Below are 21742 nucleotides of genomic sequence, written 5' to 3'. Positions count from 1 at the left end.
CCTGTTCCCTTACCTGTTGTTCTGTAAGACACAAGCTCAAGAATTCCCGTTTCTATTAATACTATGGGTTACAGTTTCAATAGAACATATTTTTATTTAAATTTTTAGTTTGATTTAAACAATTAACTATTTAAATATGTGGTATGTAGGCCTTCAATGGTACTTTTACCCTAATTATTATTATGTCTGGATCCAGGTTAAAGTCCTTAAAATTCCTATCTTGGTCAGGCTGTAGGGGAACACAAAGGGATGGTATGGCAGAGGGGGAAAGAGCAGGCAGTCAGTCTTCAGAATCAGGATGAGGTGGGCCCTAGAGTCCCCGCTGTTTTCCAGCCCTTCTCTCTCTAGAACCACTGTAGGTATCTGGAAATTTCCAACTAGTTACAGGAACCCAGAATTTTCTCCATGGGTAAGCTAGTGTCAACCACCACTACCACTTGGCACCAATCTAGCTTTTAACATCTAGAAGTGTGGGAAGCATTAGATTGTTGTCCAATAAACATGTAAAGATCCAAACCATTTCAAACGTTTTAGTGGGTGTGTATTTCAGAGGAGAGTCCTCTGAAAGGCTGGCATGGGAGAGGCGTGATTATGTATAGATGTGGAGAAGTGTAGCTAGAAAAATTAAATGAGTGTCATTGATGTAAACGCTAACCAAGAGGATCCTGAATTAGTCATCCAGAGAAAAGAATTGCTGAGACCTTGAAAGTAACAAAACTTCATAAAGAAAAGCACAGTCCTCCCAACTCCTGGCATTGCTATGGCAACTGGGGCCCAAATGAGGTCATCCCAAAGGCGGGGAGTGGCCCAGGTGACTGGTGGGGGCAGGGACTTGGATGAAGGCTCAAACCACAAGGAGGGAAATGGAAACCATGGGAGGAAAACAGAGGGAATTTCTGGTAACAGAAAAAAAATTAGTCACAGCTATTAAGCTACAGCCACAAAATCTTGAACAGAACTTTTGGCTGAAAAAGAAGGGAAAAGACTCAGAATTTATTTTACTCTTGCATATGTCTTTTATGAGAGAATATTAAAACACTTCACTCACACAAAGCACTTTGTTCAGGGAGCAGTTGCATCCAGTTTATGAATATTTCAGTCAAGTCAGTGATTCATGCTAATGGAGAACATGGAATGTATGAATAAAGATATTTCATGGGATTTGGCCCTGGTATTCAATATTTGCAACTCATTTGGGCCCCCAAGATTAAGCCTCCTGTTTTATCAAACTTGTCTCTAACCTCATGAATAAAAAGATAAGGTTAAAGGAAAATTACCTCTCAAAAACTATATTGATTGTGCAAAACCAAAAAATTAAAACTGAGGGTTTATAATGAGGAAATGGTGTAGATCTGGTTTAACTAATGAGAAGGACAAAGCCAGGACTATAGCAGAGATGACTACCTCAAATCTACTCTGCAGCTGAAATCACAAGGTTTCTTGGAAAAAATAAATAACTGAACTACCTTCCTTAACAATGCTCCTCTACTGCTTGATAGCTTTCAGCTGGAGGAAGAGAAGACCAGCCCCTCACACAAGCCTAAACCCTTAAGTCTTTTCTAACCCCTCCTACTGGAATGCCCTACAGTTCTTCATGATGTGAGTTCTCCTTTGTTGTAAGGAGTTAATAAACCCAACTTTAACTACAGGTGTGCTCCTAGATGATACTGATAAGACAATTAATTTACTATTCTATACGGTTGAGTGGGGGGGGTCACTATTCCATAGACTCTAGATTTGCTTTTATAAACCCTGCCTTCCTTTGTTCAGAGACTAATCATGGTTTTATCCTCTGCCGATTAGAACATTTTATCATATCGCCCTTTATCTCTTATAATGCTTTTGTCTTAAGGTCAATTTTGTCTGATATTAACATAGCTATACAGATTTGGGGAAATCAGTGTCTGTATGGTATATATTTTTCTACTCTTTTACTCTCAGTCTATATGTATGCTTTAGATGTATCTCTCTTTATTGGATAATAGTGACACGTTTGGGTTTTACCATAAAGCTTATGTTTTTTGTTTTCCCGTTTTTTTTTTTCTGGTCTCCATTTATAGTTTATTTGACATCTATTATATTTTATTAATCTACCTTTCTCCACTTTATTGGCTTAGAAGTTATGTGTTTCTGTTCTTTTTGTGGTGGATTGGGAAACTACAATGTGCTTTATTAACTCATTAATGTCTAAATTTAATTTATTTACCTCATTGTAGATAATAAGAGAAATTTAGAACACTTTAACTCCATTTACCACTCCAGGTTACTTCTTTATTTCATTTCTTTTAGTTTTACCCTTTTTAAAAAACTCTCTGTTACATTATTTTTCTGTTTGACGAAGTCGACATCTGTCTAGATTTTCCCACATATTTACCACTTTCTTTAGAATTTCCTTCAGATGAGAGTCTACAGGTGATGAACTCTCAATTTTCATTTGTTCTGAAAATGTCTTTGTTTTGTTCATGTTCTTGAAAGATATTTCATCCACTATAGGATTCTAGATATTTTACATTTTCTTTGACTGCTTTAAGATATTCCCATTAACTTCCATTTTCTGCAGGCTTACTATGATATATCTAGGCATTGTTTTTAAAAAATTTACTCAACTGGGGATTTATGAGGCCTCTTGAATTGAAATCTTGAATCTTTTATCAGTTCTGGAGAATTCACTGTCATTATTTCTCCATATATTGCCTTTGTCAATTCTCTCTCTTCTCTCAATTAAATTGGGACTTTAATTAAATGTATATTAGATCATCTATTCTATCATTCACAACTCTTATACTTGCTGCTGAGACCATGCACCTCAGATTGGGACTTGAACCCATGCTGCCAGGACTCAAACCCAGCCAAAACCCACGGTCTTCCAACTGAGGTCGCACACCTGGTATCAGGACTTAATGAAGCTCAGGTTCTTGATGTCTCATCACAAAAAGAATTCAGTGAGAGACAAAGTGATAGGTAAGAAGTGGATTTATTTAGAGAGAAACACACTCCACAGACAGAATATGGGTCAACTTAGAAGGTGAGAAAGGCACCAGGGTATGGGTTGTCAGTTTTGATAGTGGTGGGTAATTTTATTGGCTAATGAGTGGGAGGAGTATTACAGCTATTTGGGGAAGGGGCAGGGATTTCCAAGAACTGGGACACCGCCCGCTTTTTGATCCTTATGGTCATCTTAGAAGTGTCATGGCACCTGTGGGTGTGTCATTTAGCTTGCTGATGTGTTACAATGAGAGTATACTGAGGCTCAAGGTCTAGTAGAAGTTGACTTGTCCACCATCTTGGACCCATTTTGTTCTAATTCGTTTATGTCAAGTCTTCAGGCTATGTCATTCTTTCAAAGGTTGTGCCCTGCCCCCTTCCTTCCTGTTTCACTGCCATATTTTCCATCTTTTTGTCTGTGTGGCATTGTTCCTTCTGACTTATCTTCTAAATCTGTAACTTTCTCTTGTTTTCCAAACTCATTTAGTACATTAATTTTGAATTTTAGTTATTGAATATTTTCCTTTGTAGAAGTTCCTTTTTCTTTCTTTTTCAAATGTGCTAGAATCCAATTTATAATTTTCTGTTTCTCACAGATATTTTTAGTATGTCTTTTATTCTTTTATTTTTAAAATTTATTTATTTATTTTTGGCTGTGTTGGGTCTTTGTTGCTGTGCGTGGGCTTTCTCTAGTTGAGGTGAGTGGGGGCTACTCTTCGTTGCAGTGTGCAGGCTTCTCATTGCAGTGGCTTCTCTCATTGCAGAGCATGAGCTCTAGGCGCGTGGGCTTCAGTAGTTGTGACTCACGGTCTCTAGAGCACAGGCTCAGTAGTTGTGGCACACGGGCTTAGTTGCTCCGCGGCATGTGGGATCTTCCCAGACCAGGGCTCGAACCCGTGTCCCCTGCATTGGCAGGCGGATTCTCAACCACTGCATCACCAGGGAAACCCAGTATGTCTTATATTTTAAATACTACAGTCATCCTTTAGAATAATTTGTCTTTTCACTCCATTTGTCAAAGTCATCGGAGGTCAGTGTATGTCATCCATTGTTTTAGCTGATTCCCATTCAAAATGAATTTAGTTATCTTTGATGATAAGCTTCTGATAGCTCTGGAATAGTTACTGGTGTTCCTAGAAGCATAGGCTTATTCCTCTATTGAGGTTTTACATTTGTATTTCCTAAATTGCTGGGGCATTACCAGTCTGAAACCACTTTAAATTCACCATTTGATTCTGATATGAATGGGATACAATTCCCAGGAAAGATGGGCATTAGGTTTATAAACTCTCAGAGACACATTTTTCACCCATGCTTCCTCCATCTCTCCCAACAATGAGAAAATTCTTGCTACAACTCTAGAAAGATGGGAAAGGGGAATGGCTTTCTGCTGTTTTGTCTGATTTTGAGGGAGACATCTGTAGTCTTTCATCTCTGTAGGGTGCCTTGGGCTTTTACCTCTTTTAGCCTCTTCCCACTGTCAATTTAGCAGCTGTTTTAATCTAGACCAGCAAATGCCCAAAGGGCAAAAGTCAACTGTGGAGTTCCTGTTCTCCTCTCTGTTCTTCCTTCTCCTAGATTTTGGCCTGCATTCCTCACTATATTTCAGTTCTTCTATGCTTTAAGAAGTCTTCAGATGTCTTTCACCATTTTCATCTCTTTTCAGTGGGAATGCTGATCTGAATAAACGAGACATCCCCCAGTCCCCATTACCTGACATGGAAGTCCCTCAAATTATATTTCTTTCCTGGCTCCTGCTTTTGTGACCTGCCACAACAGCTGCCAAAGTCATGGAGGTTCACTGGCTTTAGTTTCCTCAACTATAAAGTGGGGTTATGATTTTCATTACCTTGTAGAATTATGCAACTCAAATAACTTAAAGTTCTCAACAAATCATAAATACCATATATAATAATGTTTATATATAATAAATTATATAAATGATAACCATATTATACATAATAAAAATATTTATTTTATAGTGTAGGGAGGAAAAATATTTTTTTCCCTACTTTTCATTGTTCTTGGCTGAGATCCCTCTGTAAAAAAGACAAATTAGAGGAGAAAAAGTTAATTACAAACTGTTAAAAGATAAATTGAGGCAACTTGGGCTTCCCTGGTGGCGCAGTGGTTGAGAATCTGCCTGCTAATTCAGGGGACACGGGTTCGAGCCCTGGTCTGGGAGGATCCCAAATGCCGTGGAGCAACTAGGCCCATGAGCCACAACTACTGAGCCTGTGTGTCTGGAGCCTGTGCTCCGCAACGAGAGGCCGCGATAGTGAGAGGCCCGCACACCGCGATGAAGAGTGGCCCCGGCTTGCCACAACTAGAGAAAGCCCTCGCACAGGAATGAAGACCCAACACAGCAAAAGTAAATTATTTAATTAATAAAAAAATTGAGGCACATTAAAAATGTTAGCAGTTTATTTGAGCAAAAATCAAGTAGAATTGAGCAGCATCCAATCAAGCAGATAGAAAGGAGCTGTACCTAATGAAAAACTTTTATAGGCAGAGGAGAGTGGGAACAGGGAAGTTATACCAGGCAAAAAAGCAGCTTGGTTATTGCAAGGTCACTTTCCTTTAGGAATGGCAGGGGGTCAACCAGGCAGATTACCCCACTAATCTGCTGATCAGATGATTCCTGATTGACTGGTTTAAAATTCCATTTAAAATTACCTTTCTGGGAGAGCCAACTAATTAAGTCTTGGTTTGGTGACCTGGGGCTTAACATAACTCCATTTTGGACCTGTTGTCTTATTTTTAAGAGTACATATGTTTCAGGACTTCCCTGGTGGTCCAATGGTTAGGACTCTGAGCTTCCACTGCAGGGGTACAGTTTCAATCTCTGGTCAGGGAACTAAGATCCCACATGCCACACAACACGGCTAAAAAATTAAAAATTAAAAAAAAAATAGTATGGGACATCCATGCTGGAGCCGTGATTAAGAATCTGCCTGCCAATGCAGGGGACACAGGTTTGATCCCTGCTCCGAGTTGATCCCAAATGCTGCGGAGCAACTAAGCCCGAGCACCGCAACTACTGAGCCTGCACTCTAGAGCCCACGAACCACAACTCCTGAACCCGTGTGCTGCAACTACTGAAGCCCACGTGCCTAGAGCTCATGCTCCTCAGCAAGAGAAACCACTGCAAAGAGAAGCCCGCACACCGCAAAGAAGAGTAGCCCTTCCTCGCCGCAACTAGAGAAAGCCTACGTGCAGCAACGAAGACCCAACGGGGACAAAATAAATAAATAAATAAATTAATTAATTTTAAAAAAAAGGTACATATGTTTGTACAGGAGCTGCACAAATATCTGAGACTCAAAAGGTGGCCAGATAATTGAAGCTTATATAGTATCCTGAGCTAAGGGAAGGGATAGGCATCTGGGGCTTCAAAGTAGGGGAGGCAATTCATGGGAAGGTGAGAGGAAGACATGTTTGGAAAACAAAGGTTGCCCTGCCAAGCAGGTAAGTCTCTCAGGTGAAGAAGTTGTCTCTGGTAATAGCTCCCTTTGTGGTAAGGTCCCCCTTTCTAATGTAAATTTCCCTTGCAAAAGGGTAACTTCTATTCTGTTTTCAGAGCTTCTTCTGTGTCTGTAGTTTCTCAAAATAATCAGCTCAAAGTAATTCTTATGCCAAGGAGGCAGATTTTGGGGAAGCACTTTCTGCTGCCTTCAACACACACACACACACACACACACACACACATTTTTTACAACAACTTTTGTAGTAGCAGCAGTAGTGATAAACATAGTAGTAGGAGAGATATAAGCAGAAATTATGTTGTTGTTATGTTCCTTCCAGTTCTTTTTAAAAAATATTTATTTATTTTATTTATTTTGGCTGCACTGGGTCTTAGTTGTGGCTTGCGGGATCTTCGTTGCGCCACGTGGGATCTTTAGTTGTGGCATGAAGACTTAGCTGTGGCATGTGAACTCTTAGTTGCAGCACTATCTAGTTCCCCGACCAGGGATTAAACCCAGGCCACCTGCATTGGGAGAGTGGAGTCTCACCCACTGGACCACCAAAGAAGTCCCCCTTCCATTTCTAAAATTACAAGATTCCCTTCCTCTGCATGAGTCGTCCCATCTCTGCCTGCTGATTTATAGGACTCCTGTTCATATATTCCCATGACCTTTCAAAACACTTTATTCCTCTTTTTTTTTTCTTATATGAATTTACTGATAGTTCAAGACCAGATGCAGGTACATCTTCTATCTGCGTGTTTCTCAATGCTGAATGCATTCTGGATCACCTAAGGAGCTTAAGAAAAATGCAGATTTGAGGTCTCAAACCAACCAATTAAATCAGAATCTGGGGCTGCCAACAGAAAACTGTCACTTGCCATCTGACTCTACAAGGATTAAGTCACTAGCCACTGCAGCCATTGACCTTCAACATACTCTGAAAGGAGTTCAGGGTTGAGTTCAGGAATGAGCCACTCTGTGCTCTGGGAAAAACTGGAAGAATAGGCTTTCAGTTAGCTAGATATTTTCAGGAGAAGATTTTATGAGCCCAAATTTTCGCATTTCCTCATATCTAGAAAAGCACTTAAATCATTAATGGTGACATCTGCTCCTCATGACTAGCAGCAACCCTCTGCCTAAATGTGTGCTTAATTGCATGTATCCCCCTTCACCAAAATCATATGATAATACTGACCTTCCCCCCTACTTCTCTGGACCAGTTCCTCAGATCTATCTGAGATGTTGTCTCCCTAGCTATTGTCCTCATTTTGCCCCATATAAAACTTAACTCACAACTCTCATGTTGTGCATTTTTTTTCAGTCATTAGTCAATGGGAGGCATTTTTGTTTTTTAAAAGTCCTCAGTGATTTTTTTTTTTCTTTTTGGCTGTGCTAGGTCTTTGTTGTGGCGTGTGGGCTTCTCTCTAGTTGTGGTGTGCAGGCTCCAGAGCGCGTGGGCTCAGTAGTTGTGGCACACAGGCTCTCTAGTTGTGGCCTGAGGGTTTTGTTGCCCTGTGCATGTGGAATATTAGGTCCCCAACCAGGGATCGAACCCACGTCCCCTGCATTGGAAGGCGGATTCTTAATCACTGGACCGCCAGGGAAGTCCCCCTCAGTGATTCTAATGTGCAGCCAGAATTAAGAATCACTAGTCATGTCTTTCTCCCATTTTTCTTTTGGTTGTTCATTTTTCTAATTGATTTGTAGAAATTCATTATATATTCGGATACTAATCTTTTAACTCATATGTGTTTACAGGGACATCCTATACAGCTAATGATGCTGTCACTTGATAAAATCTTTCATGGAAGACTATTAACACAGAATTCCAAAAGAAATTCATAGTCTTTAATACTCTTGCTGGACACTTACCCTAGGACATACACACACACACACACACACACACACACACACACACACACACACACGCACACATATACCTAAATATATTTAAAAATTAAGAAGAATATAACATTAAAACATTGTATAGTTATTGATGAGCTAGAGTTAGCTCCTTTTGACAAGAACTAGATTAAGCATGAAGCCTTTGATATAGCAGCTTCAATAGATGTTTATTAAATAAAAATAATATTTTGAAGTTTTTTTAAAAAAGAAAGGAAAATTATATTCTTAATTATTTTTTTAGAGTGGTCAAATTTGCATAACTGTGACTAGAGGGGAGAAGGAAAGAATTTTTAAATAAAACAACCACTAATAAAAGTAGAAAAATATACCATCATGTAGTCAGAAAATCTGAATACTTCAGGTTTAGCACTTCATTCATTCAATTATTATTTAATGGAAAACATGATGTGTGCCAGGTACTGGGATTAAAGTATCCACAGAAGACAAGGTGACTGAAAATTTTAATACTGTACTTGAACAGGGCTCTCAAGGAAAAATTATGTATTTTTTTATAATGCCCCTCCTACAAATCCATCAAGCAAATTTATAGGAAGGGATCTAAGACTGGTGCTGGTCAGGACATTAGAGGAGAAAAAGAAGTACTTGATGAATAAGATTTTCAAACTATCCTTAAATCAAAAGACATCTCAAGAAATGTCAGAGGAAGACACAAAAGCTCCAAAGTATGTCTCCCGGTGCTCTGTCTCAGGATTTGTGTTGGATTTGGCAAGTCCATTGGTCATTGCCTACAGCAGAGGCAGTGAGTCTGTATGTGCTTAGTGCTCTCTGTCTACAGAGCAAAAGAGCAGTCAGGACTGGGAAGACATCAAACATGGCTTTTTACAATCCCTGGGCCTCCCTCCTGCTATTTCACGGTTCAACTCAGTTTGTGTGAAAAATGGCTAGACAGAATAAGGACCCTAAACCTACTTGTCAATGTGTTTATGAAACATGGGAACTACAGAAACACTAAGGTAAGCTTTAATTAATATGAATTTCCCTTATAATAAGGATTAAATGCTGTGCAAAATTTTGAATTAATCATTAGAGTGAGTTTCTGATGAAAGTGTTACTGAGTCTAAACTCATACTGCTTGCAGCACAACAGGTCAATAAGTTGAGAGACGAGGTGTTGAGGCAAGGAATAGCAACTTTATTTGGAAAGCCAGCAAACTGAGAAGATGACAGACTAACATCTTAAAGAACCATTTTGTTTGGGCTTGAATACAAGCTTCTTTTATGCTACAGAGGGGAAGATAGGAGGGAATGAGATCAAGAGGTGAAGGGTTGTTGCAGAATTCTTGGCGCTGGCCAGACCTTGATATACCATCAAAATATCAATTCTTTGATATTGCATGTGTTCAACAGAGGCCTGGTCATGATACTCCTGTAAGTCTTCAACAAGTGTTATTTCCTGTCCTAAGACAAATGTTCTTTCTTGTCCTGTAACTCCTTATTTCTATGTGGATACGTGATCACTAAGCAAAGGAGAATTATATTTCTAATAATTAGGATACCTGTGAGCTAAGCAAAAGCATTTTACCTTTAAAGGTTAAGCATAGGAGGCAGAATTTCTGGAAGGAAAGGGGCAATTATGTATACTTCAAGCTATAGGTCACAATCCTTTTATAATTAATGTGCCTGAGTGCAGAATTAGCAAGGTAATTAGTTATAGAGTGCAAAGATTAGAACTTAAAAAAAATAGATTCAATATGGAATCAGATTAGTTCTTCCCTGTTACAAGAGGAAATTGCAAAATAATTATTTATAGAGTAAAAGTAACTTGTTTACAGATAGTGCAAACCAGTTTACATTGTCTACTATTGAGGGAAACAGCCAATCTTTGTAAATTCTGCTTTTGGATGAAAACAAAAGCTAATTGCAGGGACTTCCCTGGTGGTGCAATGGTTAAGGCTAGGTGTTCCCAATGCAGGGGGCCCGGGTTCAATCCCTGGTTGAGAAACTAGATCTCACATACATGCCGCAACTAAGAGCTCACATGCCACAACTAAGGAGCCCGTCTGCTGCAACTAAGGAGACCACATGTCACAACTAAGGAGCCAGCGAGCTGCAACTAAGGAGCCTGCCTGTTGCAACTAAGGAGACTGCCTGCTGCAACTCAGACCTAGCACAACCGAAAAAAAAAATAATAAAAGCTAATTGCAAAAGATCAAAAAGAAATAGTCCCCAAATACTTGGTTACCATTTGCTAGTTTTCCGTCGATAGGGAAATGGAACAAATTACATGTAATAAGCACCGTATAGGACAAAGGATGGTTCTGTCATCCTTAAAGAAAAATAAAATTCACATTAAAGGATACCTCTATGGACACGGAGATACATAAATGTGTTGAAACGAGAAGGTTAGCGAAGTTTCTGGTCATTCAATTCCAACGTGTGGTGGATTTTCACCACCAATAAGCAATTCTTGGGCACCACCTTAGTGTCCTATAATTCAACTCAGTTATGACACTATCTGACTGGAGATAACATCAGATCCCATGGGTTATGGGCTCAGTCCTACAAGTCTGTCTCCCTCCCACTTCAGATGCCAATTCCAAGCCCAGGTTGTTAACTCTGCTTCTGATACAACTGGCTATAAGTCAGAGGTTCCCACAACCAGCTTTCTGGTTCAATTAATTTGCTAGAATGGTTGACAGAACTCAGGAAAACATTTTACTTACTAGATTGCTGGTTTGTTATAAAAAGATATAACTCAGGAACAGCCTGATGGAAGAGACACCCAGGGCAAGCTAGGGGGAAAGGGTGGGGAGCTTCCACGCCTTCTCCGAGTGCATCACTCTCCCAAATCTCCACATTTTCACCAACTCAGAAGCTCTCAGAACCCCATCCTTTTGGGTTTTTAATGGAGGCTTCATTACAGAGGCTTGATTGATTAAATAATGATGGGCCACTCGTGATTGATTCAAGCTCCAGCTTCTCTCCCCTCCTCGGAGGTCAGGGATGGGACTGAAAGTTTTAACCCTCCAATCACTTGGTTGGTTCTCTTGACAATTAGCCCCCATCCGTCAATGTAGTTCAAAAGTCACTTCATTAATATAACAAAAAATAGCTTTGTCACTCTCATCTCTTAGGAAATTCTAAGGATTTTAGGGGCTCTGGGCCAGGAATGGGGTTGAAGACCAAATATATATTTCTTATTATAAATCACCATGTTTATAGAAAAGAGAGCAAACACTTGTAAATGGTTACTTGGGGGAGCGGGAGGGACTAAAGGTAGAGGACAAAGAAAGGGCTACTTTCCCTGTGTCTTCCATTTCCTCAAAATACTTGAATTTTCTGTAGTGGCAAGTATTTATATATTATTTATGTGATAAAATAAAGGTAACATTTTTAAAAAATCTTTTTAACAGAATTCAGCAGTTAATAAAAAAATTATACTTGCTTTTCAGATCTGATGCAAGGATGCACTCATTCACTCAATCATTCATTTAAGTCCCTAATTACTAAGTTCATAATGTGCCAGGCATAAGGGCCTTAGCAATGAACAAGCTGGATCTATTCCTTAATGTGACAGAGCCCAAATTCTAACAGGGAAAGACACGGGATAAACAGCTAAGCCACAGCTCAGTTGGGGTAAAGGTGCTCTAACCTAGGTGTACCTGAGGAGCCTTGCTTACACAGAATGGCCAGGTAAGACTTTGAGGATGTGAAGTTTAAGCTGAGGCCTGAAAGCACTCATCTGTGCTTGAAGAGCCATCTAGGAAAAGGAAAGAACTTAGCGTGTTCTAGAAAGAAGAAACTTCCCAATTCTGCATAACTAAGAACAAATAGATTCTGACCCAGGCACAGACTGTGTGAATTCCTAGACATTAGAGCAGCAGGATAGGGGAAGTAGACCCTTCCGTTAAACCCTAAAGACACTAACAAAGAAGTTTCTTAGTAGACCACAGGGCCATATTCAACTTCTCTTGGGGCCAGTCTGACCCTGGGTGCAGTAAATTTGGAAAACAGAAAAGTTACTCAGGCTCTTCGAAGAATATACTTGAATATACTGGTTGATTCCATGAAATCCTGATGTCCTTCCCCAGCCAATTTCCAAACAGCCTTTCCATTCCATGTTACATGATTTCCCTTTCCCTACTTTCCACTGGTAAGGGACTAGTAAGCCCTGCAGTTCTTCTCCATGCCAGAGCATCGTTTTTCACCCTTGAGAGTCACACACAAATACCTGCAAGCATGACTCATGAAAGTAAAAGAGCCATGGCTTTCTGAAAGAAGAATGTAGGATCTGTGAGGTAAGGTCATATTGTTTTTATTCTCTCTAAAGGTATTGGAAGCAGTTTGACCATCTGTTAGCTGTGATGCCACTCTGTAGTCTATTCCTAACTATATTATGTATGTTTGGCATATAGGGAGAAGGAAGAGAAGAGGCTGCCAGCATCTGAGCCTGTTTTGTTTATATAGAACTCATATTAGGACATCTACTCAGTAGAAGAGTCTGAGACTTTTGTACCTGGGGCTACTGGAGGCATGTTCAGTTAACATTTTCTCTAAGACCACAGTTCTATGCTAAGTCAACTTAGCACACTTTACTCATCAAGGATTAGAGTTGTTATGTTTTACTGTAAAACATGTTTTTTTTAAATATATTTCATTTATTTATTTGGTTGCAGCAGGTCTTAGTTGTGGCACGTGGGTTCCTTAGTTGCAGCAGCCAGGCTCATTAGTTGTAACATGTGAACTCTTATTTGTGGCATGCATTTGGGATTTAGTTCCCTGACGAGGGATTGAACCCGGGCCCCCTGCATTGGGAGCATGGAGTCTTAACCACTGCGCTACCAGGGAATTCCCTGGAAAGCATGGCTTTTGATGTCAAATATGCCTGGGCCCAAATCCCAGCACCTGAGGGATTCTGATATTCACATGTCTGAGATTCTGTTGCCTGTTTTCAAAGGACTAAAATGAGAAAATACATGTCAAGTGATTAACACTGTGTCTATTAGTCAGATTTTGCTGTGATAATAATCCCCCAGGTTTAGTGGCTTACAACTCAAGCATTTATTTCTCAGAGTTTTGCAGGTAGGTTATGGTTGGGTTCTAGATGTCTTCTCACTTGGAGACCAAGGTTAAAGGAGCAGCTCCTTTATGGGATATTCTTGTCTTATGATGGAGGGCAGGAGCAGAAGAAGGTTAGCAGAAACCTGGACTTGGTACTAGCATGCTGTCACTTCAGCCCACAGTCCATTGTACAAAATAAGTCCCTATGTGGAGGGAGAGAAGGATGTACATTTGAGCAACAGTAATACATCTGTGAACTAAGCTGGGAACATGACAGGTACTTAACAAATGTTAGCCTCCATCCTTTTCCCAGTGCCTGTAAGGATTCAATAAATGAATGTGATAATGATAAGCTAACTCTGTAGCCAACCCAAACTTCTGACATAAAGTTGACTGGCCACCCTCCATGCTGGACCCAATACCTTTGCTTTCATCAGTCTTATTGCCCAGAACTGTTCCACCATTTCCAGATCTAATCCTGTATTCCTCACTCTGACCACTTGTTTCACTCTCCCCTGCAGCACCTCACTTAAACTTGTGCCCTGACAACTGGTAGAGACGCCTCACTTTCCACCTTCTCCATAACTCCAACAGCCCTGGGACCACACAGGATCCTGCCACTCTAGGCTCTGTTTGCTGGGCACATCGTGATGATGTGACCCAGAATTTGGCATCAATCACCAACAGCTTTGCCATTGAAACAGTGTGTCAAGCATAAACACTTAGCCCAAACTACCCAAATAATTGAAAACATAGTCTATAGTCATATGGTCGTATCACATAGTTATTTTTGGATGTAAGTCTGTACATTTTAATAAACTCTTGTTTTTAAATGACTTTTCAGTGATATAGTTATGGGTGGAAGGAGGGAGTTTAAGGTGGGCACAAGAACTAGTTGGCAACCCTAACTAAAAGAAATGGAAAAAGTTATACACAATTGAGGTTAAGAAGACTTTGAATATCACTTGCTTCAAGTCCCTTATTTTACAAATGAGAAAACTGAGATGGACAGAGAACTATCTATAGCAAATTATGAGCAGAAACCAAGTTTCCTGAATCCCAGGCCAGAGCTTTTCCTACTATATCAAAACAGAGTAGAAGAAACCAACTGGCTACCAACAGTCCTAAACCCCAGAACCTGGAGGAAAGAAGAGGGTATTTGTGTTAATTTAGTCTTAGAGAGAGAAAAAATATGTTTAATGGAGCCCATGGTATGGAGGAGAACATCAGAAGCAGTGGGTAGACTGTCGGGGGGGGTGGTGTCAGCATTTGGGTTTCAGCTAGCTTGACCTTCTATATATTGTCCTGCCTGTGAGCATTCACCATCTTGACAGGAGCTACGTTAGGTCATCAGGATGAGAGCTGCCACCCGGGGAATTTCCTCTCCCTGATAATGATTATAAGGATGGCAAGGACAAAGTCCTTGAGGTAGGAGATAGATGGGCCCCAGGCTGAGCTGCTGCAACAGGTCTCCTGCTGACGCTCCAAGGTATGACACTAGCAGGAACATCAGGCCCTGACTGGGTAAAAGACAAAGTGACCACATTTTTTCTCATTCTTGTGGTCAAGAGGATTTCCCAGCCCACACATGCACAGGGAAGGTCCTCAGTCTAGGGAAGGGGTCAAAAGGAGGGAGGGGCTGCCAGTCCATAACATGTCCTGCCAACCTCCCAGAAACCTTCATGCTGGAATCTATCTTGGCTGAGAGATGCACATGCTCCCACCAGGAAGGACGCTGAGTCAGGCCAAACATGGGCACAAACAAGATGATTGGCTGGAAACAACCCAGAATACTGCCCCCATATAAGCAATCTATGCCACCCCTATTGCACGTAACTCAGAATTTGTCTGTGTGCTCTTCCGCACATACTTTCCTTTTAGTAAATGCTTTGTTTGCCTCACAGTCTCTGTCTCTTTGCTGAATTCTTTCTTCAAAGAAGATGAGGGCCAAGGTCCTGCTTTCCAGCCATCTTGCCCCCCTCCCCTCGAAATCTGCCTGAGCCTAAATATTGAGGATGGTGCATTCCCTGTTCAGATAGCCAAGGGCTTTGGGAGTGTGTGATCCCCACATTTCCCTTGTGAGGTAATGAATGTGTCATCAGGAATATCTAAGGGCCTTTCTTGTGAAAGGGATGAATAATCTGGTACAGGCAATAAAAACTTGATTCCCAGATCCTTATTCTAATTATCAAATTATTGATTTCTAAAAAAAGAATTACCAACACAGTTGGCTCTCCATATCCATGGGTTTCACATCCACAGATTCAACCAACTGAGGATCAAAAATACTCGAAAAAAAAAATTCCAGAAAGTTCCAAAATGCAAAACTTGAAGTTGTTGCCTTGGCAACTATTTACATAGCATTTACATTTTATTAGGTAGCATAAGTAATCCAGAGATGATTTAAAGTATACAGGAGTATGTGCTTGGGTTATATGCAAATACTGTGTCATTTTTTTGTAAGGGACTTGAGCCTCTGTGGATTTAGGTATCCACAGGTATCCTGGGTCTAATCCCTCATGGATATTGAGGGATGACTGTATATTTCATTATAATGAGATGTATGGATTACCTGACTGGAGTCATGAGTCATGATGTCTAGAAGCCTTTCCATAAGAAGGGGAAAAAAAAGAAGGAAGGAAGGAAGGAAGGAAGGAAGGAAGGATAAAATGGAATCAAGATGTTTCAACAATATTCTTAAGAGGTATATAGTTCAGCGTAGGGGTAGATATACCAAGTGCCATTCGCTGAGATCTGTAGATGCAAGTGTCAGTGCCTAGGTGAAAGAGGAGTCAGTCTTCACAGGTAGATGGACATGGAAGAAAATTCTGACCTTCATTTGGTGTTGAATCCCAATTATAAAGAGTTAATGATCTGTAACACATTAGACAACAATATACTTCTAGGAATTCTGTGAATTTTTTTGCAAATAAAGAATATTTGTGGGCTTCCCTGGTGGTGCAGTGGTTGAGAGTCCGCCTGCCGATGCAGGGGACACGGGTTCGTGCCCCTGTCCGGGAGGATCCCACATGGAGCGGCTGGGCCCGTGAGCCATGGCCGCTGAGCCTGTGCGTCCGGAGCCTGTGCTCCGCAACGGGAGAGGCCACAACAGTGAGAGGCCCGCGTACCGCAAAAAAAAAAAAAAAAAAAAAAAAAAGAATATTTGTTTTAGATGTACAATTTCCTCAAGTTAGCTGTGTTGTAATTTTATACTTTAATTTTACAGTGGTGGGGCCCAGAGTAGGCTGCCCCAAAATATGCCTCAATGATGTATTGATTATTTTGAATTAAAGTTACTTAAGAATTTAAGAACTGTACACAGCCAGTGCAAGAGGAACACATGGACGCTCCTTTCTGTCTCTCCAAAAGCAGGAAATAAATTTCCGCTGTGAAAGAATACCCTTATTGCCAGAGAGAGGGAATTGGTGCTGAGAAGCCTCTATAAACAAGCCTTGTTACATTTAACATTTACTACCACAAGCCCAAACTCTGTTTAGATTCTTCACTGATTGAGCACCCAAAACCTAAATTACTTTGTCCTGTCAATTCCTTACAAATGTATTGTTTCTTTGCCTAAAAACTTTAAAAGCTGCCTGCTTTCGCCACTTCTTAGGTCCTATTTCTATGGATCTGTGTGTGCACAAATTAAAATTTGTCTATTTTCCTCCTGTTAAACTGTCTTGTGTCAATTTAATTATTAGTCCAGCTACAAGAACTCCAGAAGGGTAGGGGGGGAAATTTTCCCCTCCCTGATGATGGCACAGTATTAGAAATGAGTAGGGAGTGGCAGAAGGTGGGAGCTATAGTCCCTCAGTCTGAGCACTTCTGAGCACTGACAGCATGGGAATTTTCAATGATTTACTGAGCGCTTAACCCACACACTGTGCCAAGCAAGGAGGGTGCACAGTATACTTTGCCTTGTCCATATACTGGAAAACGCTTCATAGCTGTTGTGAGCAACATTTAATTGGCAGCATTACACCCATTTCACAGAAGTTAACTAAGCAGACTGAGAGCTTAAATGACTTCCTAAATCATCAGCTGACCTGGGACAGAAAGCCAGAATCTTGGCTCTTTTGATGGTTTGAGTCTTGAAGAAAATATTTTCATTCCAGCTTGATCCAAATAACTTATCTGAAGTCTTGCTAGCAAGGAGAACTTGAAAGGACACCTGGTTAGTCTGAAGCAAAATAAAATGAAATAAAGCTTAAAATCCTTTTCAAGATTTTTTTTGTGAACCATAAAGCTAGCCTCCCCTGTAATTATGATCATTGCCTTATCTGCATGAGTCACATCTGGGCCCCCGAGGTCTCTGGCTTCTGCAGCAGCAGAAGTCCTTCCTCAGACACTTTGCATGTCCCACACTCAGTCTGTGGAGGTTTATAAAGGAAATGGGACGTTCAAAGGCCCATTAGACAGGGCAGCCTTGAGCTTTTTTAAAATTGTGGTAAGATATATAACATGAAGTTTCCGATTTTAATCATAGCAAACAGAGGCATATTTGGGTAGTCTTTTTGAGCTGTGAATATTTTTGTCTAGTTAACAATGAGATGGCCTTGCACTTTGAGCCCAGCTGAGAGTCCCGGGATATTTTAATCTCCAGGAAAATAAACAACCTTTCAGCCAGTTTCTTTTTTCTTTTTCTGTCTTTCTTTTTATTTTTTTGAAGACCTAATTGGATTTATTAAATGATCCATGAATCGGGCAGTATCCCATCTAGCAAGTAGAAAAGTGCTCTTCAGCCAGTTTCTAATAACTCTCTTACTTACTGCCGAGAGACAGCTGCTTTAGGCAGGTCCTTTAATTTCTTTTATTATTATTTTATTTTTAATTGTGATAAAATACCATCTTAAGCATTCTTAGGTGTATATTTAGGTGGTATTAAGTATATTCATATTGTTGTGCAACCATCGCCACTGCCCATCTCCAGAAATTTTTATCTTCCCAAACTAAAACTCTGTCCCCATTAAACACTGACTCCATCATATTCTGACATCAACTAGGATTCTGCTCCCAATCACAGTGTGTGGGTCCTTTCCTCACCAAGTAATTCTGACACCAGCTGAGTGTCCTACAATTCAACTCAATTCTTATACTATCTACCCAGATATAGCATCAGATCCCGCAGGTTAAGAGATCAGTCCCACAAGGCAGCCTCCAGCACCCCACTTCAGATGCCAATAGCAAGTCTTGTTGTTACTTGTGCTTCTGACAGGTTGCCTATAAATCAGATGTCCCCAACTTCTAGAGGATGCTTCTATAATGGATTGATTTGAGGTATTTCAGACAGGTTATGAGGGCTAGAAGGACCCTTGACTAGTTGTTCAACCTCTCTTTACCTTAATGCACTTCCAGTCTTCCCACCTCCCAGGAATTTTTGAGGTTCACATAGGATACTGGTGAAAGCATGCATGAAGAGCTAAGTGGTAACAACTGTAAATTACTAATTTCAGCTATGATGGTGACTGATTAAGTGGGGTTTGAAAACTACAGTGAAGAGTGGTCAGTGGGAGGTGTGTTTCCTTGCTAGAGCATAGTCCCTCAGCATGAAGTACAGTGTAGCACAACTGCCTCGTGTGCTTAAACTGGTAAGGTCCTTGGCCACACTTCAGTGAGTCTGCAGGAAGGCTTCCTGCCGCCCCCACCACCCACCCCCCAGCCCTGAGCCTCTCCTGGTGTGGTTGGCATGCTGCTTCCTGCTGGACACTGGGAGAGACAGGCCCTATGACTTTCCGCCCCTTACTGTGGTCTCCATTTAAGACTGGGTTCTTCTGTGTGCATTTACCTTATGCTCCACTCCATCAAGTCAATAACTGCGGGTTAGAAGTTCACAAAGGTTTTATTTCAGAGCAAGTACTTCTGGCTAACATAATGTGCTTACTTGGGTGGTTGTCTATGGAAGTCAACATACTTGTAAAGTTTTTTGTTATTTGCTCTTTTATGTTACGTAAATGCTTGGTGTATTAATCTCTGGCTGAGCTGATGGCAAAATACATAACCTCCAAACTACTTTATTTGGTATGATTTGTTAATTAAACTAATATATTTTCCATGTATGCCCATTACATTACTATGTGATAAAGAATGTGAAGTGTGTCATCAAGACAGAAAGCCTAAATTTGGTGGTCAGGGAAGGCTTCCTGAAGGAAATGACATCTAAACCTAAAGGATGGGTAGAAGTTATCCAGGTAAAGAGGGAAAGGAAGAGTGTTCTAGCCAGAGGGGACAATAAGAAATGTTGGAAGAACTGAAATTCAGTTATTATGCAGGAGTGCATGGTGAGGGTGGCAGGAAATGGGGAGAGGAAAAGCTGGAAAGATGGGCAGAGGCCTTGGTGTCAGGTTAAGATGATTGGACTTTATCTTAAGATAAGATAAGGGCATTAAACCTTTTAAGGAGATGCCCATGATCAGAGTTTAGTTTTAGAAAGATTGCTCTTTAATGTTAAAAGAGGAGTAAGATGATCAGCTTTTCTTTTTAGAAAGAGTCACTTGTCTATAAGGAGTTAAGGGAGATCTAAAGGTATCTAAGGAGGGTACCATTGTAAGGTTTTTAGGACAGTGACAAGATGAGATATGCTTTTCAAAAGAATCTCTCCTCTAGAAAGAGTCTTAAAAGGTATAAAGGGTTAATTCCCTGGCACCCCGAGGAAACAGTGTCAAGGTGAGAGTCAAGACCTCCACCATGTCCTCCCTCCGCTTCATTTGCCAACGCTGCAGCCAGCCCCTGAAACTGAATCAGTCCATGGAGACCTCCCAAGAGCCTGAAGCTTTGATGCTCATCTCAGCTCAGGGGGAGCCAGGAGAAACCCAGGAGGGAGGCCCTCCTTCCAGGGAGGAGGCAGATTTTGAAAATCTACAGGAAGATGCCTCTTACAGGACCCTTCCTGGCCTCCCTGGTGGCAGAGTGTCCTGGGACAATTCTGACAACTTCACCCTGCTTGGGAATTTGGGCTCTCTGAGAACTCTCAGTGGCATCCAGAAGGCTGCAAGCAACATTTTTGACATCCTCTCCAGTGAAAGAGATGTGGACCACCCCATGTGTGAGGACTGTACTGACAGTCTTTTAGAGCAACTGGACGTTCAACTCACCATCACAGAATCTGAGATTCAGAGCTACAAACGCTGTTTGGAGACCAGGGAGTTGATAAGTGAGGAGAGGGAGACGTTGCAGGAGAAGCTGAAGGGTCTGGAGCTGGAGGAAACGAGGTTGGTCCAGGAGCTGGAGGAGGTGGAAAAGAACCGAGAAAGAGCAGCAGCAGATCTCGAGGCAGCCCAGGCAGAGACTGAGATGCTGGACCAGCAAGAAAAGCAGTACCAGAAGGACTACAGTAAATTTAAATGGCAACAACTAGAACTACATGATGAGCTGAGTAGTGTGGAGAAACGTCTATGGTACGCCCAGATCCAGTGGCACCAGCTGGAGAAAACCAGTGTCTTTAATGCCACATTTGAGATCTGGCATGACGGCCCCTTAACTACCATCAATAACTTCAGATTGGGCTGCCTCCCCACTGTCCCTGTGTGCTGGAATGAGATTAACATAGCCTGGGGACAGACAGCCTTGCTGCTCCTTGCCCTGTCCAATACAATTGGACTGGAGTTTCAGAGGTACCGACTCATCCCCTGTGGAAACCATTCCTATCTGAAGTCTTTAACAGATGACCGCATTGAGCTGCCATTGTTCTCTAATGGGAAGCAGAACGTTTTCTTGCATAACAAATTTGACCAGGCTATGATGGCTTTCCTGGACTGCATGCAGCAGTTCAAGGAACTGGCTGAGAAAGGTGGGTCAGGTCTCTGTTTGCCCTACAAGATTCATGTGAAGAAAGGCCTGATGGAAGACTCCGGAAGCAGTGGTGGATTCTATTCCATCAGAACCCACTTGAACACAGAGGAGGAGTGGACAAAAGCACTCAAGCTTATGCTTATAAATTTTAAGTGTAGTCTCACTTGGGTCTCCTTAAGATATTGTCAAAAATAACTTTTTTTCTACGAGAGAGATATAAATTTTTTTGCTTTAAGATTTTATTTGTGAAAATGTTATCAGATAAAATTTAAAACTGAAGAATATGTTTATAATTTAAAAAATGGGGGCTTCCCTGGTGGTGCAGTGGTTGAGAGTCCGCCTGCCGGTGAAGGAGACACGGGTTCGTGCCCCAATCGGGGAGGATCCCGCATGCCGCAGAGCGGCTGGGCCCGTGAAGCCACGGCCGCTGAGCCTGCGCGTCCGGAGCCTGTGCTCCACAACGGGAGAGGCCACGGCATTGAGAGGCCCACGTACTGCAAAAAAAAAAAAAAAAAAAAAGGATGGCCGTACAGGCACTAATTTAAGATTATTGTCCAGAGCAAACCAAAAGACTTT

General features: G+C 41.2%; 1 protein-coding gene across 1 annotated transcript; it reads left to right on the top strand.

Annotated features, from left to right (window-relative positions):
* Positions 1-20062: 20062 nt before the first annotated feature.
* BECN2 (beclin 2) lies at positions 20063-21361 on the top strand (the record flags this gene model as incomplete). The annotated part of the gene is made up of 1 exon (XM_079726429.1): positions 20063-21361. The coding sequence occupies one exon, from the start codon at positions 20063-20065 to the stop codon at positions 21359-21361; it is 1299 nt and encodes a 432-aa protein (XP_079582555.1).
* Positions 21362-21742: the final 381 nt, after the last annotated feature.

Source organism: Hyperoodon ampullatus, assembly GCF_949752795.1.
Source record: "Hyperoodon ampullatus genome assembly, chromosome: 2".
Taxonomy (NCBI): Eukaryota; Metazoa; Chordata; class Mammalia; order Artiodactyla; family Ziphiidae; genus Hyperoodon; species Hyperoodon ampullatus.
Note: the sequence above shows the minus strand (reverse complement) of the source record. Positions and strands in the feature narration are given on the sequence as shown.